The sequence below is a fragment of the Syngnathoides biaculeatus genome, chromosome 12, assembly GCF_019802595.1.
Source record: "Syngnathoides biaculeatus isolate LvHL_M chromosome 12, ASM1980259v1, whole genome shotgun sequence".
Classification (NCBI taxonomy): Eukaryota; Metazoa; Chordata; class Actinopteri; order Syngnathiformes; family Syngnathidae; genus Syngnathoides; species Syngnathoides biaculeatus.
In genome coordinates, this window is record NC_084651.1 from 9,764,780 (window position 1) to 9,790,461 (window position 25,682).

General features: G+C 42.7%; 2 protein-coding genes across 7 annotated transcripts in view; one reads left to right on the top strand and one right to left on the bottom strand.

Moving 5' to 3' along the window:
- Positions 1 to 394: 394 nt before the first annotated feature.
- Positions 395 to 12,007, bottom strand: rtkn2 (rhotekin 2). Its single transcript, XM_061836664.1, has 12 exons — positions 11,782 to 12,007; positions 10,794 to 10,990; positions 9,741 to 9,787; positions 9,565 to 9,618; positions 9,371 to 9,488; positions 8,279 to 8,479; positions 7,835 to 7,929; positions 7,536 to 7,642; positions 6,156 to 6,287; positions 5,466 to 5,634; positions 4,292 to 4,399; positions 395 to 2,740 (listed from the first exon to the last, which is right to left on the bottom strand). Exons 1-12 carry the CDS (start codon positions 11,914 to 11,916, stop codon positions 2,166 to 2,168), a joined length of 1,938 nt encoding a protein of 645 aa, XP_061692648.1. The 5' UTR covers positions 11,917 to 12,007; the 3' UTR covers positions 395 to 2,165.
- A 127-nt stretch (positions 12,008 to 12,134) lies between these two features.
- cep170aa (centrosomal protein 170Aa) overlaps positions 12,135 to 25,682 on the top strand; it is a 39,983-nt gene continuing 26,435 nt past the window's right edge. For 2 of the 6 annotated variants that reach the window (XM_061836658.1, XM_061836659.1), the window contains exon 1: positions 22,119 to 22,298. In XM_061836658.1, coding sequence (XP_061692642.1) covers positions 22,164 to 22,298 — 135 coding nt within the window. In that variant the 5' untranslated portion in view covers positions 22,119 to 22,163. Of the gene's footprint in view, positions 13,068 to 22,118; positions 22,299 to 25,078; positions 25,213 to 25,682 lie in introns of those variants that run through there. The other 4 variants (XM_061836660.1, XM_061836661.1, XM_061836663.1 and 1 more) reach the window with 3 other exon arrangements.

A 25,682-nucleotide genomic window follows, 5' to 3' on the forward strand; every position in this document is an offset into this window, starting at 1 on the left:
GCTTGTAAGGGGGGGCCCACGGAAGGCTCATTCAATGACGCTGGGCAGTGCCCCCCCCCCCCCCATTTTTTTTAAAACAATTGAGCGGTGCCATAACACTGGTCCGCCTTGCCAAAGGGGGGTCAGTCCACATGCCGACCTCGGGAACGCCGAAGTTCCATTTTTGCACTGAGGGCCCACAAAGTCATCACGCTAAGCGGGACGTCCCCACCAGGATCGTCTGTGTGGACCAATTCCAAAAGTTTAGTTTTTTAAAAAAAAATTCGCCGCTCTTCCATTTTGGTCGCATGACTGATGAGCGTCCAGGTTTTGGATCCGCGTGACACAATATTTTTTCTTTTTTTTTTTTTTGCTGACCACATATGACAAAAAAGTATTTTTTAATACTCAGCTCCCCATGACTCACATCCATATCCTCTCCTCACGTCAAAAATAATCCATTCCAAAAAATGTGATTTATAAAACATTTTCACGGCATCGTGGAAAATATGTCAGAGCGCGGCCATCGTAAAACATTTATTAACTGCACGGCCCCATGTTTTAAATCACATTTTTAACATTCATTACTACAGTATATCATACAAGAGGTCAGCCGATCCTACAATACAGCTCAAATACAAACTACTGTACTTTTTTTTTTTTTTAGGAATACTACATTCAACTTTACGTCTCCTGGGTGAATTCATTCATGTGTGAAATTGTACAATAAATGTTTTGAATTACGTAAGCATTATTTAAATGTAAAACGTTAAATCAATCCACTGTAAAATAACTGAAATACAGTAAAGTTATAAGTACTGTATAGTATAGTATGTGCCATTGGTTGCTAAGTATTGCTGCTGCTCTTAATTTGGGTATAAAAGTGAGCTGGCAACTTTGTAATCACATAAAATGGTTGTTATATATTACAATGTTAAAATGGTAAACAATAAAAGTAAAACGTAATAATCAGTGATGTACCACAAACGAGCACCGATACTCTTCTGAGGTACGCATTGGCATTCGTAAAAATTCTCCGAATGGATGCAGCAGTAGTACATCATTCGGGATCGGGTATACCCTGGACCGCTTGCCAGTCATTAATTAAGGCACATTTTTAGGAAAAAGGTCTTTAACTATTAAAAATTAATCATAAAAATTGCAAAACACTATCTTAACTTGAATGGCAACAAATTAGGTGTCTAGTGAACCACAGTTGATCATCGTAAAACATTCCCGACTCAACAAGGATTGAAAACATATAAACCAGATTTTTTTTTTTTTTGATATACCTACAAGCCGCGACTTTTTTCACACGCTTTCAACCCTGCGGTTTATGCTGTGATGCGGGTAATTTGTGCATTTTTTTCTAACGGCCGCAAGGGGGCACTCGAGCGGAAAAGGTAAGAGACTGGTGGAACGTATGTGCCAAGGAAGTGACTTTTACTGGCCCTGTTAGTGCTGCACTAGCATTAGCGTTGTGATAGCATGTTGCTGCTGTGTTACTGGTGTGTCTCAGTGATATTTACCGGTACGTTTTAGTTTAACCGGCCCTGTTAGCGTTAGTGCTAGCGCAGCGCTAGCGTTAGCATAGCGTCAGTGCATTGCTAGCATTAGCACTAGCATTGACGCTAGCACTAGTGTTAAGCTCTTTCTGTGTACAGTCTCTTTGTAAATAGCTCGTGTTTGAATTTGGGTTTCATTGTGGGCACCTGCGGCATTTATACAGGTGCGGCGTATGTGTGTACCAAATAATATTTCCTTTACAAATGTACTCGGTGAAGCTTGTAAACCAGGTGCACTGTGTAGGCCGGGAATTACGGTAGTACTACCCCTCACACAAGCCTGAAACATTAAAACATATTGTAAAAATTTTTTTTTTTTTTTTAAATTGAGCAAAAATGTACAGAAACGGCTACGTCTGTGTACCTTTAAAAGGCGGAACTTGACGGTGTGGCGCATAAAAACGCAAGTCAGTGTGAGATGAAACTTTCTATTTTCAAACAAAATGTGGCACTGGCTTGAGCAAAAAAGCTTTGCGCACAACAACTTCTAATGGTGACATCACAAACGCTAGCTGGACGTCGAATGTGAAGCGTGTCTTTGCCGTTATCCAATTCACAGTAGAATACGTCTAACGCTAGAACCGCAGCTAAAACCCCCTCCGGCAGCGTAATTGTTACAATTTAGTGTTCCATGTTGCCTTTGAAGTTCATCCTCTCTCTGAACGATTTCCTCCGATGGGTCCTCGGCGCGGCAACTTGGCCGACTTCAACCTGAGCCAGCGGCGCGTTCTTGCGGCCCGAGGCCGGAGCGCCGCCCCCTCCGTATCTGTTGCTGTGCTGCAGCTGCTGGATGATAGCGGAGAATTTGGCATCCAGGGACGGTCTCCCTGTTTTGGATTTCGGGCGCGAAGTATTCTCCTTCTCCGAATGAGAGAGTGGAGGAGGACGAGGAGGAGGAGGAGTGGCCGTGTCGGGGTTCGCCGGGGGAAGCGGGGCACGTCGTTTTTTGCCGCTGTTGGGTGTGGAGCTTGAGCAGGGCCGGGGGCTCGAACATGGGGTGCGGGTCGGACTCTGGGAGAGGACATTACGAGTCGGCGTCTTCTGCGGTGCAAACGCGTGGGAACCGTCAAACAGAGCCGACCAATTAGGAGGCACCCTCGCCTCCCCGTGGCCAATCAGGAAGCGGCCGTCGGTCTCCTCGATCTTGCTGTGGATGATGTCGGTGATGCTTTCGAACTTGCCCGGAGAATTGATACCTGCAAAGTGGCGCCGTGAGATCAAAGTTTCATTGGTCCCGTGAATTAAAAACAACAACAACAAAAATGCTATCATACCGTCATAACAATTCAATAGAATGACATAACATAATTACCGTAATTCCTGGCTTACAGAGCGCACCTAGTGTTAAAACTCTTTCAGTGTACCGAGGATTATAACCAGGTGCGCTGATACTGGCACTGCGCTAATGCTAGCGCCATGCTAACACTAACACGCGCTAGTGTTAGCTCTGTGCTAGCATTAGCGACACTAGCGTTAAACTCTTTCAGTGTACTGAGGCTTATAAACGGGTGCGCTAACGGTAGCACCATGCTAACACTAGAGCCACACTAACGCTAGCGCCGCGCTAACGCTATGCCGCATCATCGCCTAAACCGCAGGTTTGAAAGCGTGTGAAAAAAGTCGGGGCTTGTAGGCTGTAAATTATGGTAGAGAGAACAAATAATTTAGCGGTACGTGGCTAGCATGCTACCTAATACTTTCGATGAGCATAGCGACAGCAGTTTGTTTGTTGCGAAAAATTTAACGAGTGATGGCAAATTATGTAACGGGGTTCACGATCGTGTACAGGCTCCGAGCATGCTGTTGCTACTTTATGATCATCTTTGTTTGAAGTACTCCGCCACCATCTTTTGGCAACTAGACGCAAAACGCTTTTACGAGGAGTCGATCATTAGCAATTTTACGTCTACGCCTGCAGGTACCACAACGGGGCACCAAAGTCCGCTTTGTCAGGAGTTGTGAAGTAGTGAGAGAACGCAGTAATGCCAACGGTACATCAAGTATGTGCACGACTCAGTGCTGCAGTACTGTCAGCGTTTCGGGTTTTATAGTCATAAGCGTGCATAAAAATATCAATACCGTCATTTCCAAACTAATACATGTGGTCACCTATTATGGTACATTTGAATTATTATTATATTTTAAAACAAGATAAATAAGATGGCAGGATATGGCGTTCCATAGCTTTTAATATATATTTGTATAATTCATCTATCCAATAATAAGCATTTGTCAAATATGTTTTTTTTAATCCAAACAAAAAGTGTTTTGTGCGAGTGTTTTTGGTATTAAAAATGAATTCATTTGGTTTGACAGTGTTAATAAACTGAAAGTACATGTATATTCATCTTTCGTCAAATTCATTTTAAAAAGTTAGAATGGGTCTTTTATGTACGGCAAATTTGAATTTAGAAACAACAACAAAATCATTAAATATTATTGATATCCTTCACGTTTGGAATGGAAATTGAGCAATGCTGGCCGTGCTGCGATTTAAAAAAGTGAAAAAAAAAAAAGATTGACAAAGAGGAAAAATGATAATTATGTGAATGTGTCTCAGAGCAAATATCCACTTTGGAGTTACAGGAGGTTGAAAAAAACAAAGTAAAAATAAATACGTCAAAAACCCAACAAACAAACATGACCCACTCAAATCAAAATAATATTAAGCACTGGGGAAGAAAAAAAAAAAAAAATTGAGTCCCATTTGTTTGCATAAAGTATCGAGAAAAGCACCCGATACTCACTGAGCTCGTCGTAAACGGAGTCCGCTTGCTTGGTGAGGAAGAGCGACGGTTTCCGTGGCGACGCCACCTGGATTTCCATGAGCTGCTCGCAGCAGTGCAGCCACTGACCTGATGGACGACCACAACAACACATCGATACGTGTTCTTTGCACCACTTCGCTTTCTTTCCTTGACAGCCAACACTGAGAAGACATTTGACTTAATTAAAAGTATGAAGAATCGAATATCATTTCCAACCAAGAACCATAAATTATAAGTCACCGCTTCAATCATTTAAGAAAAAAAAAAAAAGAGAGATAGTGTGTATATACTGTAACATTATTTTGTAATGTTCTGTCTTTAAGAGGATTTTGTTGGGAGATAATTATACCCCCCTCTACCCATAAAATATAATTTCTGTTAGCATATCTATGGTGTTTTACATCATGTCAACCTTGAGCTAGCATTTATTCGCCGAAATGATACAGTTTTAGCATTTTGGGGTTTAAATACTTTGTAAGTGGCCGTTTTACAGTAGACTTCAGAGTAAACAGCTTAAAGCAGGGGTCTCGAACATGCGGCCCGCAGGCCACTTGCAGGCCCGTGAGATGATACTTTGCGGCCCCCACCTTAATATGAAAGTCTAATGGTTGTGCGGCCCTTGAGTTTTATATGGACGGCAATTTTACAGGGTTGTGTGCGGAGCGGACCAATCACGGTGGGGTAGATGGCAATTGGGCGTGTGACATCGACCATGCTTGATGCAAGCAGAGAAACCATTTTCACTGAGAAAGTTACAGCTGTGTTGCCAAGGAGAGTTTTTTTTTGTAAACACGTGCGTCCTTCATCTTATTTTGGGTTTAAAAAAAGATGTTTGAGGAGATGGGATTGTTTTTTATTTTTAATTTTAAGTCCACATAAGTCCATGTGCGCCGAGGCTACGGCCCAGCGTCAGCCAGACTCCGCCTCCGGCGGCCCTGAGTTGAATTGAGTTTGAGACCCCTGGCTTCAAGCAAACAAAATCTTAGCTTCGAGCCGTGCCAGCGGGTCTTTTATTTTTCATTTCCTCACGTCGTTATTTTGTGAATAGGCGCTAAGGGTGACTTTTAATGTGTGCTTTAACATGCTTAAGTGTTTAAAGCATGTGTGTGTGAATGTACCGCCGCACAAAGACCTGGTCTGACTTGAGACTCACTCTGATCAAAGAGGTGCTGATGTAGCGCCTCCTGCCACCGGTCAAGCTCCTCCGCCGTGTCTGCCGTGAAGACCTGAGTCTGGGTTCCCTCCGGCGAAGGGTTGATGACGGACAGAGTCTTGGACTTCCTTCCTCCTGACAACTTTTCCATCACTTGGATGCGGGTGTCCTGCAGCGACAACTTCAATGACCCCGTTGCGACAAGGAAATTTGGGTTTAAACCTAAGCTACTTGAAAACATGACGTTTTTTTTTTTTTGAAGAACTGCAAAACATCCCTTCCAGCCCCCTCATGACAATATGTCGTTTTCCATCTGGTTTTTGCAAAGTTTTACAATATCTAGACTTGGAAAAGGCTTGCATAAGCTGAATAAAAGTCGGTACGCTGTCAAAAGTTAATGTTCTCGCTCTGAATCGAAGAAAACAGTAACGCAACACGACTCCGACGTGCCAGACGAAAAATGGATCCTTGTGGGTGGCAAACATTCAATGATAATGGCAAACAGGTGCAAGTGCAAAGTAAATCAACAATGAACAGGTTTTATTCATCTCCAATTAAGTGTTTTCTCCCCCTCACACATTTTCGTGGCAGTGCGGCATTTTCATTTTTAATCAACACGCTCAAGCGAGCGCGAAATGAAAACGAGCGTGTCCGACGAGAAGGTGCCCGCCAGGGGTCGGGCCGTCCCACCTTGTTGACTGGCAGCCGCAGCCCCGGTTGGACTTTGGCGTCCATCTCCTCCGGGCTGTAGTAGCACCGCAAGGTGGCGGCGCTCAGGACGCAGTAGAGGCTGCAGCGGCGCTCCATGCCTTGCACACTTTCCTGGGGGACGACACACAAACAGTGGGACAATTGAACCATTCTATGGAATACCAGCTGAAAAGACGAGAAAATATCGATGCATTTTGGCAATTAAACATGATGGATGGTGCCCAACCAAACTACACACAGCCCTGTGTAGCTATCGCTTCATTTTCGGGAGGAATTATTCTTCTCAATCTTAAATTACCAAGAAGTATTTATAGTGCCAAGATGGCTCATTTGAGAACAATGCGTATAAAAAAAAAAAAAACGTTTGTCGCAGAGGTTTACGGAGGATAAGTGTGACCACAATCGCTTCCATGTACCTTCCGTGGAGATGACTCAGTCCTATTTTTTTGTTTTCAATCATAGTTAATGAATGCGAGTTTGTGTAAAACCAGGGGTCATTTATTGAAATATTGGTATTTGCATTTAATACGACCTGAATAGATCGATGGATTCCGGCAAAGGTTAACATGTAGCCGAACACGCTTCTGCGTTCACGAGCCTTCAAAACCCTCACTACGTGGGATTTATTCTTGATTGAAAACAGATCCAGGAACGAAGTATTTTTATGTGTCCAGACTTTTATACGCTTTCAAACTCTTCCGTGTAAATCTGGACGACTTACTCACCAGATACATGTGTAGATCCAGTTGCCCAAGACAAGCGGAAGCGAATTAACAGTCAAATTTCAAACACAAACGCCGGCATTAAATACGAGTCCTCTATACTAAGTTAATCTAATTTTTCCACGTACCGTTGTTTATTTTCACCTTCTAAATGTCTGACGTTATCGGACAAGACTCTTGGCGTCATGTCATAAGGCGTATTTCGATGTCGTCTCCGACCGACTTAGCATTGGCAATGCTTACCTTGACCGGCAATATGACAAGGTACACAAAAACCAAGTGATTTTATGATGTAGGTGCACGAGCTCTATGAATGGGAATGCCCCCCTCCCCCTCCACATCATCTGATGTGGCCTTTTAAGGAAAATCAAGTGCATCTACTTCAAGTTTCCAAAATTGAACATTTCCTACAATTCTAATTTAAAAAAAGCATGCAACATCTCAAAGTTATTTTATCTTTTTTTTCTAAATTCTATAAATAAACAATAGTTGAAGAAACTTTTTTTAACCCAATGTTTTGCTGTGTAAAAGTATACATAATCATACATTTATTAGGTCTTACAGTCCTAACAAGCCTCTGACGGAAACCTCACCCTGACTGGGTTCTGGCTTCAAAGAAAAATACAGAAGATTTTACCTTGTGATTGAGGTAAGCGGCCATCACGCTTTGCGTCATGCACGCCGGTTGGGCCACCAAGCGGCAACACACGTTGCCGTAAAGCGGAAGCCACGAGGACCAATCGGCTGAGAGGGAGAGATTTAAGACACCATCAAGATTTAGAACCGAGCAGCACTTCCCATTCACACGTGTGTGACTTCTTAAATTTGTGTAAACTTGCTAATTTGTAAAACACCAACTGACTTGCAACATAGATCCTTCGTCTCGGCTGCAACGGTAATCATCTATGATATGTAAATATAATTGGGCTTTCTTACAATTTTGGAGGACGACCAGCGAGTGGGACTGAAAGCTGCCTTCAGCCTCGGGCAGTCTCATGGTGGAGTAGGCCAGGAGTTGGAACTTGGCTCCTCTGGGACGACGACAAACACACAATGTGAAGAGTTGAAGCACAGGCTGAATAAGGCCTCAATCGAGCCCGAGAAATAGGACGGAGTGTGCTAGTGACTTCAAAAGAGTTCACATAAAACACCTCCCGCCATTGCTTTTTTTGTTTGCGCAACACCAAAAAAATGTTGAAGCCATATTCCAACGCTTGCTTGTTAGTTAGTCCCCCCCCCCAAAAAAAAAAACAAAACAAAAAAAACCAAACTTGTTCTAGGAATCAACATCACAATGCGCGCAAGTTTTTGTTAGCTAGGTGGATTTCACACACACAAAATACATAACGGTACTTGTCATATAATTATAGTGGTACATACGCCGGCACCGGGTTGTTCTGCAGGAAGGTGTCGGGATCTGGACTATCCAGCAGAGGGCAGAGTTTCTTCCCAGCCGTCTTCCCGAAGGAATTCCGGAGCTTCTTGGCCAACTTCCTCGGGGTCTTGGACAGGGTGGGCTCCTCCTCCGCGGCGCAGCTCCACAGCTCCACCCGCAGGTTAAAACCAGGAAGTGCATCTTTACTGCAATGGAGGATTTAACGGAGAGGATCACAGTACCGTGGAAATAACAACAACAACACACATCTTTGGACATTTTGGAAATATTGCAATAATGCACGTGATAGATAAATAACATTTAAATTAAAGAAAAAAGGAATAGAGCTGCCAAATTATAAACAAAATGATGCACAAGTTAAATCTCAGGGGAAAAGACATTAAAACACACAATACTTTAAAATATATCAAATCTATTTAAATTAATCTTAAAAAAATCTTGAAAGGTAAATTTAAAAAAACGAAAACATTATCTCCAGGGCAGTGATGCTAATTTTTATTTTTCCACCCAGCGACACCTAAAAAATTACCAACTTCTTCAAAGACAAACATCGTGACCAAGTTTAACAGGTAGCGACATAATAAGTCTTAGTGTTCACCAAAAACAAGGGTGATTTTATCCCTAAAAAGTATATTTAATATTGTTGTAGGGCACTGTAACATGCGGTTTGAACATTACCACTGCACTTAAATATAGGAAAATAAAAATGTACTTTAAATTATTTTATTAAAATGTATTAAAGATAAAAAAACCACTCCCTAAAAATGTTTTTTAAACAACCAGTTCTAAAAGATCAAATGCATCGTATTGAAGTTAAATAAAACTGAACTACACTTGAAAAGTCTGGATCGAGTGTTGCTACTTGTTGCACTCGGCATTGTCTTGAGACCTTTATTGAAAAAAAAGTCACAAAATATTTTAATATTGAGATAATTATGATCTCACTTAACACACAAATGAAGCTCATGTGAAATCTGAGCCTGTTTTAATTCAATACAAATCTGTTTTTCTTGCATCTGACAGGTACCATCTACGTATTTAGATGTAGCGTGAGCACGCAACGAGCAAATACTTACAAGATGGTTAGTTCCTCGAAGCAGACGTCCGTGATGGATCGGTCCACCACTGCCATCTTGGTGTCAAACACCTGGCAGTCCATCTGCATCACGCAGAAGATGGCCACCCGCCGCGAGCCTACCGGGAATAAACAGTATAGGGTAGTATGAAAAATGTAGGAATAACACGCAAATGGCGGGGGAGGGAATCTCACTTCCTCTGTTGTTAAAGTGATCCTGATCCTTCCACATCAATGGAATACGAAGTCCTGCAAAGGAGAGAGGAGTCAATTAACCAAATAACCCCAAGATCGCTTCATTTAGTGGCTCGTCTTTTGACATTTTTCAATTCCGAGTTGTCCGCACAACCAGAAATGGGAAGTGAACTCACCGGAGAGCGCGATCGTTCCTCGACATGGGATGCGCTCCTCTGAATGCCTGCGGACATTAAAGGGCCACTGTCATGAATGTCAAATGCATGATTTTTAGTATGTTATTAATGAAAAAACGGCAGCCGGTATGGAACCATGCGTTTTTTCACCACACATAATTTGGACGTATATGGCTTTTTGTAACCTCCGCCAAGAAAATCCTCTCGAAGGATTTGTTTTCGACAAGAAGCAGGAAGTGACGTACAGGGCAGTAGCGCACTCAAGCGGTCTCATCTGTTTATACTAGTTTTACCTGCTGGAAGGTAGCTCGTTGTTCCTTTGTGTTAGCCAAAACGCCGCCTTGTTGTATTGCTGGATATTGGTCGAACATTTTGGAGGATGGATTCGCTCTTCATACTTTTCCAAAAGACCCGGTTCGTCGTGAAAGATGGATTGCACGGGTGCAAAGGACGAGAGCCACGGTTGTCGTCCTCGCTCTTGGGCGGCGTTATTTTTAATCACCGCCACGCGGAGGTGGATCAGGCAGGGTGGTTGGTTTGGCCACATGCGGTTTGGCCGTGATCCGCATATCATCTAAATATGGCTCGAAACGATAGGGTAATATTGCCCCGGTCACTTCACTCGGTGGTGAGATGTTCTCCTCTTCAAAAAGAGCTTCCGTGTCAGATGGGCCGTGTTTGTTTCCCAGAGTAGGTGGCACAGCGTGTTTTCAATGGCGAACGTCCCGTGTGACATCTTGGACAGAAGATGCAGTAATATGGCGACCACTTGGATGTCGAAGGAGACTTCCGCAACTTTGCGCATGGATGACGCGCTCTCCGCTCATATTTATTTTTGCGTATAGACATAGAAGTGAATGATGTTATATGTACTTTTCATTCCAATATCTATTTTACAATGTTTATAGGGATGACACTTGACCTTTAAGACTAAGAGCCCAAGCCACAATTCCAAACGCTAACAAAGACTTCGATTTCATTGCGTTTTTACATTATTAAGTGGATTTAGAGTTGGTTGGTATCTAATAAGTATCTAATAAGTATAGGCATTACCTGCTGACTGCTGCCAGATCCCGCTGCTGGTCTGCCTTCTGCATGTGATCGATGTATGCCTTGATCCTGGCGTTGCAGATCAGCAGGTTCTTGGAGGCGTTGAGGATCTGTTCCCTCTTACTGCAGGCCAGAAGCAGCTTGTAGGCGCCCTCTCGCATTCGCACTTCAAAGTCCAGCTTCTCTTCAATCTTGGTGTTCTTGGAGGAGAATGTTTTATTAAAAAGATCAAGTTTGGCCTTGTTGGATGGTGTTATGGACATTTCTAATGTTTTGATAGTTTTGTGTGGCTTGATGAAGGCACCAAAATATTAGAAACTACTGTACTCTTTGTGCAGTTGCACAGAGTGTACAGCAATATGTTAAAGTGTAATATGGTAAGTTTGACCACGTACTATGTTGCATTTCTTTGTCAATTTTACATTGGCTAGTTTGTAAAAAAATGTTTGTGGCACAGGTGAATGAGACAGAGCTAAATCAAAATGTGACAAGTAGGGTTATAAAAAATGATTAGGTCCAAAGCAGAGAAATACGGTGGCCGAGAAAACTCTAAAGTGAAGCAAACCCCTTCCGTATTGAAAAACAAATCATTCAGTACATTGTTACTAACCAGTGCAAGCCTTGGACGTTTCTTTACGTCATTCATATTAATACAAATACATTTTTGTGTGATTAAATCTATGCTCATGTCGAAGGCAACGGTGAACGTACAAAGCTCGGAACTGAATAAAGCGTAGAACAATGGCTGCACATATCTGACGTGAACTCACTTTGAAGTCTCCAAATCTGTATGTTAACAGATATTTGACCACAATATGTTTTAATGTTATGGCTGTGCTGTAAATAAATGTTGGCAGGAGCCTGCGATTTTATTTTGTATTCATCTTTTTGTTGTTGTTGTTGTTCCATCGTTTCCTTGTACTTTGGATCCAATCGGGCGTCACCCACGGACTAGTAAATATTAACACCAGGAAAAAGACAATATTCTCACCTCTGTTTCCTGGAACAATGCACTTTGTCGTATTTTCTTCCTTTTCATCTCCATGGCCACCGCAGAAGTGGGCGACATGGCGAGGCTGGAGTTCGTGTTCGGTCTGGGATTTTGAACGTCCCGCTGGTCGTCCATGTTGTTTTCATTCGCTGCCCGGACGAGCACAATCACGTTCCTACTCCAACTTCAAATGACGGGGGCTGTTGGATTTGATGTACCACGTCAACCGGAGTTTTTCTAAACACTGAAACTAAAGGTGCCTTGCTCGTCGTTTAATAACAATAACAATAACAGCGTTAATATTACATTTAGATTGATCTTGTGTATTTATGCTTGAATGAAAATATTTTCACGTTCTTGTATTTATATATTGGATTTCATGTTTAGTTTTATTATTGGTACTATCACTACAGTCCTGTTAAACAGTGAATGGAAATAAAAATAGGGAACATTATATTAATATGTAGTTTATTTAAAACCGTATGAAAGGAAATCCATTCTTAAAAAAAAAAAGATGCTGAATTTGAGACTCTTAGTGCAAACAAAGCACCCCGCCCTTCTACAGGCGCGCGCAGGTAAAGTACTCCAAGCAGCTTTACGGTGACAATGGTCAAAAGCAAGCGTCATTACGTCACCGGGAAAGATAACTGTCGTGATTTGAGTTTCACTTTTTGTTTGAAACGTCTAATTACACAAATTTGTTTTAAAATAATGTCGTATAAATTCACATATAAATGACATCATGTTTGGTTGCATTTTATTGATATGGTTTACGTTAGTATTTGATCTGGTTTTCTTGTTGTTGTTGCATGTGACACTTGAGGAAATGAGACACCCCAAGTGTGGAGGTGTCCCAGTCGGCGATGCAGTTCCGCAACGCAGTGCGGCACCAAGGGGATTCGAGACGTGACCAAAAGCGAGCTGGAAACCCGCCCACTCGGTTCTGGTCGACGGAACTTCTGCTTGAATTGGAAGCATCCTCAGCTGGAAGTGTCGACGCAGGCGCTTGCTTGGGATGGAAAAGTCGTGTCGAGTTAGACGCAATAAACAGGAACCAACAAAAGGGTTGCTTTCACAATTAAATACTAGCGCGACGAATAACCAATGGATCCTTTGTGCTGTTTGGCTTCGAGAGGCTTTATTTTGAAACACCACACCCGGAATATTTCTCCAAATGCGTTGACATCTCCAGGACGCCCTCTGTGGGCGCTGCCGGCTCACCACCGAGGAGCAACCGCGAGTGGGAAACGAGGAGGCCGGAGCCGGACGTGACTGCGGCAGCGACGGTAGGGCCCGGCTCCGCTCTCGCGCACAAAACACACGCGACAAAAAAATAAAATAAAATAAAAACAAAAATCTCACCTTTGATAACAGCGTAGGACCTAAAGAGACGTTCATTTGTGCGTCGAGGCGCACGTGAAGTTTACCGTAGCGAAAATGAAACGAGAAGGCGAGGAAAAGTCGCCTGGCTGATGCCGACCCGTCGAGCGATTTAGCGGCGCGGCATTACCACGTTATGCATTTGAAAGCACGCACGTTTGAAGCTCCCTTTGAATTGTGCTGTGGGGTGGGGGGAAATAAAAAATGGGTTAGCAAAACATTGAGGCCAGTGCGATGGCCCCCACCATTGTGACGATGGGCAGTCTCGAAAGCGGCGATTTGCCGGCCGGAGTCCGCTCAAGCCGCTGGTGGATGCGCCACAATCTCGGCCACAGGCTTTGCGTGGACGTCATTGCACCCACGATAGCATCCTAATTGCCTTCTAAATGCCCCATATTCGATCAGAATCGGGAGCTGCTGTGTGCTCCCTCCTCCTTTTCTGTAGGAGGGGGTCTCGGTTTTCGTGGAGCAGATGTAGCTGGCCTCCATTGCGCCCGCTCCTCTTTGTGCTCATATTTACTGTCACTATCCTCTCGGCAGCCCCACAACGTGTATTTTATTTTGATTTTTTTTGTGCGTGTGTGAATGAAATTGTGATGATGACAATCGCTTGTGTTGTACTATCGTGCCTATGGCAAGTGAACACACCCCACGTTACATTGTTTTCTACATTATTTATTTTGAAAAAGTGAGCTTCCCTTTCGCTATTATGTCTAGATATGTATAGATTTGGCAATATTCTCCCCAAAAGACAAAAAATCTGTATGATTACGCACACGGGTCACCCTAATGATTTTTCTTTCGCTTTAGGTCAGGGCTTTGGCCAGGTCGTCCCGAAACTTTTATTTTCATCCTGGTGCAGTTGTTTTGTTGTATCTTTGAGTCGCCTTGATGATGGAAGGTGAGATTGATCTTCTCGAAGACAATCTTGAGAATGTGGGTCCAAAACTGATGATGCATTTTATTTTATTTTGCATTAAAGTGATTCGAGAACGCAGTGCCACTCGGAGAAAAAAACAGCACTGTTGTGTCCCTGATGTTTTATTACAACAGAAGAACATCCAAACCCAGGAAAATTACTCCCAAAATGTGAAAATCTGCAGTAATTATCGCACTACTAGTCACTTTAAATTACTTGACGACTGTACATGATTTGCACAACTACATTGTATCAGATTTACCGCATTCCTGGTATCTTTCCATAGCTCAGTTGTGTTTTCGCAGAGCTTTACCTTTCACAATGTACACCACTCGAGTCCTCGTCCTCCGCTGCAAGATTTTTGTGGGCATCAAGCCATAGAATGTTAAGATAATACCATCCAGTCCAGCTTTCCCTCTTTCTCCCGCCCGTTTCCATTTCTTTCCCCCCTCTCTTTTCCTGTCCTCTTTGCAAATGTGGGCTTGGTGGCTCTGACGGGCGGTTGCTTCAATTTTTTTATTTTTTGTTTATTTTCAAACTGTGTTAGTATCACTGTTACTCCATCTCAAAGTGTGGAAATCTGATCTCAGACCAGTGGACGTGAAGGCTCAAAAGAACGCTTGTTTATTGTCAAATTAATTTAGGATCATGTGTATTGGTGAGTTTATAACGGCAATTTTTGACAACAAAATGTTCTCTGTCTGGAGTTGAGGACTTTGTTGTTGTGTGGCCTGCCTGCAGCTATTGTGTATGAAAGGAAGTTTGGGAAGTGACTTCTGTTTTCTTCTCTGATTGTTTTTTTTTTTAATTTTTTTTTATTTTGAGTGTTATATTACAGTGCAAGCTCCAAAACTGAACGCAATATAATCTGTGATGGTGGAACAGTGGGTCAGCTGGTAAAGCGTTGGCCTCACAGTTCTGAGGACCCGGGTTCGATCCCGGCCCCGCCTGTGTGGAGTTTGCGTGTTCTCCCCGTGCTTGCGTGGGTTTTCTCCGGGCACTCCGGTTTCCTCCCACATCCCAAAAACATGCAACATTAATCGGAGACTCTAAATTGCCCGTGTCCCTCGTGAGAATAAGCGGCAAAAGAAAATGGACGGATAGATAATCTTTGATTCTGGTTGTTTATCATTTCAGATTTCAACATAGTGTATAAAGTTAAGTGACTTAATTTGTGTCAAGGTCAAACTGTTTCAGTTGTAAACGCTTGATTAATTGTGCGGGCAATCTTTTAAGTCAGTTCATAGCCAGACAATTGAAAAGAGAAGCCCTTTCCTCTCAGGTGAAACTAAAATAAAGTGAAACTACTCCCCCTTTCAATACAGTAACCGTATTTTCCGCAAGATAAGGCGCACCAAGAGCCTTTCATTTTCTCAAAAGCTGACGATGCGCCTTATAATCACATGCGCAACACTGCTTGTATTTAGTTGATTTTGCAGTGGACCCTCGCCATTTGCGGGCTCCAGGAGCGAGACGGGCTGTGAATAGTGAAAATTTTCAGATAATTGAGACCCATTATTATTGGATTGCAGGGCACGGTGGAGCAGCTGTAGAGCGTTGGCCTCACAGTTGTGAAGAGCGGGGTTCAAATCCTTGCCCCGCCTGTGTGGAGTTTGCATGTTCTCCCTGTGCCTGCGTGGGTGCATCCGGTTTCCTCCCACATCCCAAAAACATGCAACATTAATTGGACACCCTAAATTGCTGGTGAGTGCGACTGTTGTCTGTCTCTATGTGCCCTGCGATTGGCTGGCAACCAAATTAGGGTGTACCCTGCCTCCTCCCCGTTGGCAGCCCTTGTGAGGATAAGCAGATAAGAAAATGGATGGATGGATGGAAATAAGTAAATAAATGCAACTGTATCCATCCATCCATTTAATGAGTATCTTATCCTCACAAGGGTCACAGGGAGTGCTGGAGCCTATCCCAAACCCACGCAGGCACGGGGAGAACATCCAAACTCCGCACAGGCAGGGCCGGGATTGAACCCGGGATCTCAGAACTATGAGGCCAAAGCTTTCCAGCTGAACCACTGTGCCGCCCTATTTACATATATATATATATAATATATATATATATTTTTTTTTTTTAAAGATAATATTATTGAAAAAACAGGGATAAAACACCACCAAGTGTTTTTGTTGTTGATTCTCCCATCCAAAAGGAAAAAAGAAATAGAAAACTTGCCCAATAGGAGAATCTGCGGGTGGTCCACTCGGGGGTGGGGGGGCACTGTATGGCCAGACCTGTTGTTGTGTACTGTAGCAATAGCTTCAATATCTGCTTCTATGTTTACTTTGACATCTTTCCCACCACTGATATGCGTCATGAGGGACAAATAAAAACATCAAAACTCAGCTGAAGTCTCACACACGATGACGGTTTGGAGCTCCACGTTTATGTTTGACTTTTTGAGGAATATCTTTTCTCTCATTAAGTTTGTAGCCTTCCACTGTATATGGTCATGTCATTTATATTAAACGGGTATTGATACATTTCTGCTCGGCTATAATAGCGGCGGAGACTTTCACTTGTGCCGCAGTAGAAATGTTAACGGTCATAAGAATTTTTACCGTGACAAAAATCTACCGTGTGTTTTCCACAATTGTATTGTAGTGGAACGTCAGCGGTATCAAATACTGTGACCTCCCTTGTTATGGAACAACTTGGGCGTTTCATCATTTTTCCTCCATTTAACGCCATGAAAAAAATAACACAAGTGACCCTCACATCTGTTTCGGGGTGTGACGCTCTCACGTCCTACTTTGTTATTTTGCGCCACAGATTTTGACCGACTCATATTTGTGCAACAGATCTGGTTCTGCCCTGACTACGTTGTTCTGAAAATGTTGACGTTAGTGTGAGAGTGCAGAGTTCTCCATTTTTTTTTCGTTGTTGCTCCACTTCTGAGTTTTTATGCCAGTACAGCGTCAACTTTTGAAGAAGTGATCACATGCTCTGAAAACTAAGAGGACACTTGAGGGCGTTTGTCGAGATTTATTTATTGTGCGAACGCTCAAAAGAGATAAGCGTTGCTATTTGAAAAATATCAGATAACAGGAATAATGCTCAATAAGTCGGCAAATTTTGCAGCTTTTAGAGTGTCTTATTATTTTTCACATCCGCGAACACTTACCCATTCCTGAAATATAATATAGCATTTCACTGAAAATGACCAAGAAAAAAAATGTTGTCAATGCTGCATCACTAGTTTTGTACAACAATTGCTGAAATGAGCCCATTTTAATATGATGGAGATGAGCCACTGCTCACCCTGCCCCCTTCTAATGCGGGTTTGACTGAACAGAACGGGTTTGAAGTGGATTCTCTATCGCGTATTCCCGGTAACATTGCGGTATGTTTTCCTGCCAAATACGCCAGACTTGTCCAAGAGCGTTTTACAGAGAGGTGTCAACTATTTCACGCAAGGATATCTACACGGAATTAAGATTTTGGCAGGAGCAGGACGCAATGTCAGAGTTACGGCGAAACGTTGGCGATCGATGCAAAAAAGGTTTGACGCCTCACAGACTTCATATTGAAATGCAACAGGATAAAATAGTGGAATTGTACTACGCATGTAAAGCTGGCTCGTAATCACATCCAGTGCTCTGTCTTAAAAGTCTGATGTGATACAAATAGGCAAATAGAATAAAATTTCTCTTGCGTGACATGGCGCATTTACGTATCACTAACCCGACTCTTAAAACATTAAAACATTACACTCCTGCAATGTATAAAGCATCGATAATAATTCGATCAAACTCAGAGAAGTTACTTCTCCCTCACTTACCTTCGAACATACAGCCTTGTGTTTGCTGATATTGTTCACATTTAGTTGTACGTGCGCTCTTCCGCGAGCCTTAATTCATCGTAGACACTTTGTCAACTGTGTTTTAGGCTTTGGAAAACGAATCAACTGGGCCCCTTGTAACCCCGCCGGATATCTTTCATCAGAATTGCACGTTCCCCGAGCGCATCTGAGGACCATTTTCTTCGTAACATGAACTTTTCCAAGCGCACGCTACTGACAACCAGTATTGCTTGTGGGACAGTATGGCGAGACGGGCGTGTCAAGCCAGGGGTTAAGACGACGCGACAATCTGATTGGCTATTATTGTACGAGTGATCGAGAGGTCGGAAAGGTCCATTAGTGGAGCAAGTCCGGAACGTGTTCTTCACTGCACATTTACAGAAATTGGCAGCTCACAAAAGATTTACTCTTTAAGGGTGAGCAGGCACTCCAGGGACACAACTATTTTTAATGCAAGTTATTGAAAAGTCTGCTTCCCGTAATATTTGATTCTAATGCAGTACTCGGAGTGATGTACAGTTGCATGTTTTGATGTCATAGAATAAAGCAGAGAGCTCCTGACGTTTAGAGTTAGTATTAACGGGGCTGGTGGTGACTTTTTATCTGGATTTTGTGGCAACCATTTTGTAAACGGGGCCAATTTTCACCCATTCGTCACAGCTCATCAGTAAAGAGCTGGCGGGCCGTTGTGAGATGCCGCAATGTTAATGATGTCCTTGAGGGGGCTTTTTTTTTCCAATATGTGGGTCTGTGGGTCATGAGGTGCGCAGAGGTCACTGAGCATGTGGCGCTTTGTGTCTTGCAGCCTGCAGTGTTTGTGTTTGTGCATACGTGAATGTCAGTGTGTGTTTGTGTGTGCCAATGAGAATGAAGCAGGGGAAATGGGTGCTGGCTAAATAGAGGTGTGTGAGCTTGTTTGTTCCGTTTTTCAAACTGCTCATGCGCGACTGTGTGCCTTTTAATGCCATATGGTCGTTCATGTATGCAACAACCGATGGTACACGCGCAAGCCATGATAATACAGACTTACATGCAAAATCGCGATGCATAGTGTGTGCTGGGCAATTATGAGAAAAGTATTGATCAGTTATTTTGATTGATATTGAAATCATGATGGCGGCACGGTGGAGCAACTGGAAAACGTTGGCCTCACAGTTCTGAGGTCCCAGGATCAACCCGGACCCGCCTGTGTAGAGTTTGCATGTTCTCCCCGTGCCTGCGTGGGTTTTCTCCAGGCACTCCCGTTTCCTCTCACATCCCCAAAAGATGCAACATTAATTGGACCCTCTAAATTGCCCCTCAGTGTGATTGTGAGTGCGACTGTTGTCTCTCTGCGTGTGCCCAGCGATTGGCTGGCAACCAGTTCAGGGTGTACCCTGCCTCCTGCTCGTTGACAGCTGGGATAGGCTCCAGCACTCCCTGTGACCCTCGTAAGGATAAGCGGCTAAGAAAATGGATGGATTATTCATTGCTGTCAAAACTTAGTATTTATATAGCTACCAAAACTAAAAACTCTATTGAACGACTGGACATTACTAACATTTAAAATAATATTTAAAAAACCAGAAATAAAACAAACAATACATACAGCTTGGGTTGACTTTACTGAGGATTATTTTTATTTAAAAAAAATTAAATATTCTGACATTTCACAAGCAATTTGGGGTGCCTTCAGGGTGCATTTTACAACACAGGAACTTGTATACACAACCCACTTAGGTTCACATTCATCACTTTTCTTCTATTACAATGCTTTTATGATCATTAGAAGCCAAATCCTCCAGCCCTAATGTACAGCATATGCACACAAGATGTTGTATCCTGGCACTGGAGTGGTTTACTGTCTCCTCACATTGATTCTCTTCCCAAAATATTTCACACAACCACGTATCGCTCTCTCTCTCTTTGTATTGACGCCAGTGTAATTCTAGGATCTGTTAAACTACTGCAGCTGTCAAATATAATGAAGTATCGTCAGAAAGGGAGCATCTACTGCATTTTTAATGTAACTCTCCATCAAATATCTTGTGCCACTGGCAAACGCTGCAAGCTTAATAGCCAGCATTGTATGTCCAGTACTGCAAGGATCTGAAATGGATTCATATTAATCGATCACAGATAATTACAAGGTAATAACTATTAAACAATAGCTAATCTGATTTCTCCATGCCAATCCTGATTTTGTCCACTGGAAGAGAAGCTATCGATTATACTGATTATGTGTACAACTTCAATATCACCAAGGAATGAGCATACCCCCTTCTGATCTTCTGTCTCTCCTACTGACCACACATTTAGTTGTTTCGTCTTTCAAGTCTTTGTTTTGTGCTCTTCGCCCCCTGCAGCCCCCCCAAGGGTCTACTCTGGACGAGTCTTTTTCTACTCTTGGAACGTTCTGGAGCTGGCAAATACCATTTCTTTTTCTATTGTTTCACATCTTGAATTGGGTCAAAAAGCCCTCACTTGTTAGCATTTTCAAGGGTTTGTGGCTTTCAATATGCGTCACCCTTAATTGCGTTTTAGTTGTGCCCTGCGGTTGCTTCTGTCCCTTTTTTTTTGGCATCTACTGAAGATGAACAAAGGCAGCAGTTTTTCACACTATTGAGCCACAAATTTTGCGTGTTAGTGAACCAAAAACATGTTTTAAAAAAGAAGAGAAGAAGCAAAAAAGCAAATACAGAATGCTGTCTAACTTCTCACAAGAACAAAAAAAAAAATTTACCAAGGGACCTCTTCATAGTGTCATTTAAATTGCTAGATGCCGTAAGAATTATTTCATTATTGTAAACTTTTTACTCAGTGGCCGGCATATATTTTACAGCAAGTACTGCTTCAAAAAAAATAATCCCTCCAAATACCACTATGATGACCAACACCAAAAATGTATTCACAGGTCTATCATTTGGACATTAAAGCTAGACTTTACGATAGGGAAAAAACATTTAAAATTCTGATTCAGTTAGAAATTTATCTATATTTTTATTGTTGTTGCTGTGGGGTAGGACTGCAGTGAGGTCGCGTTCTAATATTTTGACATTTATGTAGTTGAATAAGGTAGGTAAATTGAAAATATTAGCACAAATCCCATTGTGAAGTACATGAGAAATGAAGAGTTAAGTATTAAATACCCTCCTGACAAGAAAAACACAGTGTCATTAGGATTGGGCATTGAGAATAGAGAATTGCTTTGAACCAGGTCTAACATTCCAGTTCTCCCAGAATTGTTCGAATGAAAACATTTTGGTTCCCAGTTTCGATTCCTAGTCTACCGATCCCAAAGAAGAAGTGGTGAAAACCTGAAAAAAAGAATAAAGATGTGCTTGTGCCCAAAGGTGGTGGTGGCGGCAAACAAAAACGTGCCTTAACTTTTGTCAAAATATATGACCTGTCGCCTCATTGCAACACTTGGAAAGAGATTAAATTGCGGAAGGAAGTATCACGAGCCGACGGTGTGGGAGTGGACCCAAATGCAGGACTCTCGGGCTGAGCCATAATGTTTGGTGTGGTTTTATTTCGGAAACAGGTTGATACCAAAAAGCCGTACAAAACAAGTCAGAGGAACAGATACGCTAGGTTAGGAACTATCCAAAAGACGTAAAGCAAGGTCCGATGTCTGTAGGGCAAACTAATGAACATAACAGGACGTGATTAACCAAAGGGCACAGAATCACTGTGACGAGGATAGCTCAACACGACACTTACTCTCAACTGGCAGTGACTGCAATGCACTGACACAAGGCAATGAACTGGCAACACCAGTGACAAAACAACAAACTTAAATACAACTTTGGCCCGCCCAGAGCGGTGGCCAGGCCACGCCGCTCTTGGCCGTGGTCCAGCCTTGCTCCTGACAGAAAGGCTTTCACGATGCGTCGCGTCCGACGCGCTCCGCATTGTCTTTTAGTTCATAACTTTGATATTGATACTGGTTACAAAGAACCCTGAGTCAAATGTTCATTTTAGTCTATGTTGATGGCTGCTCAGTAAATGGATGTTCATAATTTGGACGCCATTTAGCTAATCAATGCAAGTTTTTTTTTTTTTTACCCCTAAAAGAATCTGGATTGAAAATCATTATATAATAATATAATAAATATAATAATTGTTTGGAACTGGAATCAAAATGAGGCATCAGGACCAGAATGACTTTGATTCAAATGATTCCCAACCCCTTTTGTGCTTTCAAAGGCAGACTTTTCCGTTTTTACAGCTCACTTGTTGGGTCTCATTAGATTGAGCATGTGAACCCAATGACGCGTCAAATGGGGGTAAATGGCCACAAGCTTCTTACCTCAGTCATTATGTTTAGTCACGATAGTCGTAGTTTTGACTTCAAACGCGGCTTCATTTTGTGCTGTCGATAACTACGCCTTTATACGAGCGATGCATTTAGCGAGTGTGACTACGGTGTGAGTCGACCTTTCTTCCTCATGAACTGTTCTTACTCCCGCTGTCTGTTCAACTTTTTTCGTGTGTGTGTACGTTATTGGTCAACTGTGTGAGTCAACTGATCACGATGCCGCGCCAAAGAGCCAGATGCACGTTGTGTGCACATGCGTTAGCGTCGGAAACCCATTAAGTTGTTATTGTGGTGGATAAACTCCAATGTGACGTCGTTTGCCGTGCCCATTTATTTGTCTGAGCTTGATTGTTTAAAAGGACACTGATTTCTTGATAGAGCAACGCAAATATACCGCAGCTGTCTGTGCGATTATTCCTTATATCGAATGACCTGTAAATGTAGTTTGGAATTATGATTAAAACCCGATAAGTGAATGCGCATTTTCCAATTTGTTACATTGTTGACTTGCGCGGTTTGCCATTCATTTTAAATTCAAAAAGCGAGTATCCCCCCCCGCTACAGGAAGCTCTCTTTTGACTTCCTGACTTCCCAGCTCCTCCGCACAAAGAATTCACAGTCATCTCAGAATAATCCCACCCTTTCACTCCCCGGTGTGTATGTGCACGTTTGTGTGTGTGTGTTACAATGAGCGCTGAGGTCTTTGGGTTGGGGAATTCCTGCCAAAAGCATGAGATAACTGTTACTCTTCATTTGCCACAGCCGCAGCCCCACTGTTGCTGACACAGTCGCACAAAATGGAGATGTGGCACAGCTGGACCAGAACCACTCAGTTGGGTGCACCTGCAAAATCTAAATATTACTAAATATGTTCTTCTAGCGTGTGGTGGACCCAAGATTGGCTATGCTAGACTAAATCTTAGCCTATGTCATAACTGGATTGCTGCTTCAAAATTCTTGTTGTTGTTTTTATTGCGGTGAATGACGTGTGCACATGCAGTGAACCAGTGTTTATTGCGAGATGTGTGTAACCCGGAATTGGTAAAAATATGCAAAACAAGGAGACCGTATGATAATTCCCAAAACCACATTGCTCCATCTTCAGCGTGTTTTCACGTGTGCTTGCCGGTGAGTGAGGGGCTTGCATTAATGACACCACTCAAGTCGGAACACTTCCTTCCCATCCAGCCCCCTCGACCACATTCTCATTAACTTGGCGCACTGTGGTCATTATGAAGAGGCGAGAAGGGGGGGCGATGGCCACGATACCGTCGCGCAAAATTTGTGTCGCCTTTCGCGTTTTGAAATTCAAACAGAAATGTTCTGGAAAAATATGCATCGAAAGTGGTGATCCACAATCATCAGCATCAAAGGATCTGCATGTTTAGCTTTTTCCAAGGCATTTTGTGGCTTTATCCCCAAAAGAGCAGCCACAGAAGAATGTACACGGGACGTTAGGATAAGTAGCATGAGCACGCTCGCCGTACGCTCGTCATATTTTCAGTCACTTAAATTTGAAAAATGTATGGGTGTCGTCAGTCATGCCCGCAGATACAAAATTACGGGTGTGGTCCACCAGTCATGCCCGCAGATTTAAAACTGCGGGTGTGATTAGGGATGGAATCTCAAGATCTTAAAATAATTCTGAATTGTTATACCCAAGTATGCAATTTTTACCCAAGACCATAATCCTAATTTATTGACACTGCACAGACTGAGACAGACATTTTTGAAGAGGTCAATTGACATTCAATTTCAAAACAAAATATTCATATAATCAAATAGTTTTATTTTATCATGATGTATTGTTATAATCTCGCGTAATTTGTGGTGTTGATAAAAAGTGGCCATTGATAAAAGCTAGCAGTAGATGATCTATATCTTCCTAAAGCATGGAGAAGGGAAACGTTTTCAACTTCAAGACAACGAGGTGCCACGGGGGAAAATGACCGTTCGCATTTAGATATAGGGACAGACTAGTCTAAATGTTAGAACTGAGATCAGGGCAAAGAATATCACAATCTCATACTTATAGTTAGATACTGAAACATTACCTGTCTTATATCCCATAAATCTTTTTAATGTAACTTAGGGGTGCCCAGATTTTTTTTTCCCCCAAGATCTACTTTTCAAGCAGCCAGCCTCTCGCAATTGACCGGCAGGGCTGGCAAATGTGAGTGACTGCATTTTCTTGGTTTCACGCGGTTAACTTTTTTTAGACTGACTTGGTACTACATCTTCAACACTCCGATCTTGCAGTAGTTTACAGTATCTTCATTCCAGCCTCGTGTATCAGCTACTGTACGTCATAAAGAGCTCAAGAGTACATCCTGGAACGTATTGCTTCCTTCGGTTCCCACCATGTTGCCAATGTTGTGTCAAGGGTGCAGTTGATTAAAATTTTTACCCGAGGGATTATCGAGTCGGTTTACCAAGTGCTTATGAGGTCAAGCGAACGAGGGTTTAGCTCAATAATCGTTAATTCCCTCTTTGACGAGCCTTTCTTGGCACCTTTTCCGCACACGTTTGCCTGTTATTTCAGTGCCTGCTTAAAATTGAGGGGGAAAAAAAGGATCAGTAGGCGCATGAAACCCTAAAAAAAAATGAAGGTGTAAATGGTGGCCTTGCGGTCTTCCATGTGCACCTCAACTTCATTTCGTTGTCATCTTGTGACAGAGAAGCGGAAAATTCAATCGTGAAAATGTCCTCTCACGTGCTGCGATTTACAGCCAGTCAGACGACTCCAATTCGCCTGGCGATAAACATGTTGCGTTGTCGTCAGTCACAGTAAAAATATGCGATTTCGAATGGGTTGTTGCATGAAAGGCCGTGCAGCCCTTGTGGTATCTTGCTAGTCAGCGTGTTTTTTGTCTGACCTCCTTTCCAGCTCATGTGATGGGGAATGAGGCTGTTGGCGGCGGCGGGGGGAATAACTGTCCTGCTGGGAAGGCTGGCCAACATTCCTACATCACTTCCTCCGCCGACATCTGGCAATGATCAGGGCGAGAGGGAGCGGAGGACGTGAGGATGTGTCTGTCGTGCAGGCTGGCTTAGTGTCGGTTGCTCAGCCAGGCATCAAATTGCAGCGGCGCTCAATGTCCAGCAAGCTTTAGGGAGATGAGCCAGTGCTTTGATCGGATTTTAGAAACCGGAGCCTTCCCAAGAATTATATCTTTATATTAAGATCAAATAGTTTATATTTAGTACCGTCTTAACAGTTTGTAATATCAACCTGGGCCATGCTTCCTTCTTCAATTTAGTCAAGTGTATTTTTTCTTGTTGTTGTAAAAGATTCTACCTTGTTCCATTTTTTAAACTACAGCTTTCACTCACCTGCCTATTCAAATATCTACAATATTAAACTCTAGAATATGTCCAGTGCAATTCATCATGGTTGTCTACTAGTGGGCGGTTCTCATGTAACAACACGTTTATTCTTGTGTTTGCAGTTTGAACAACTGCTCTGAATATTTTGATCTTTGCTAACTACA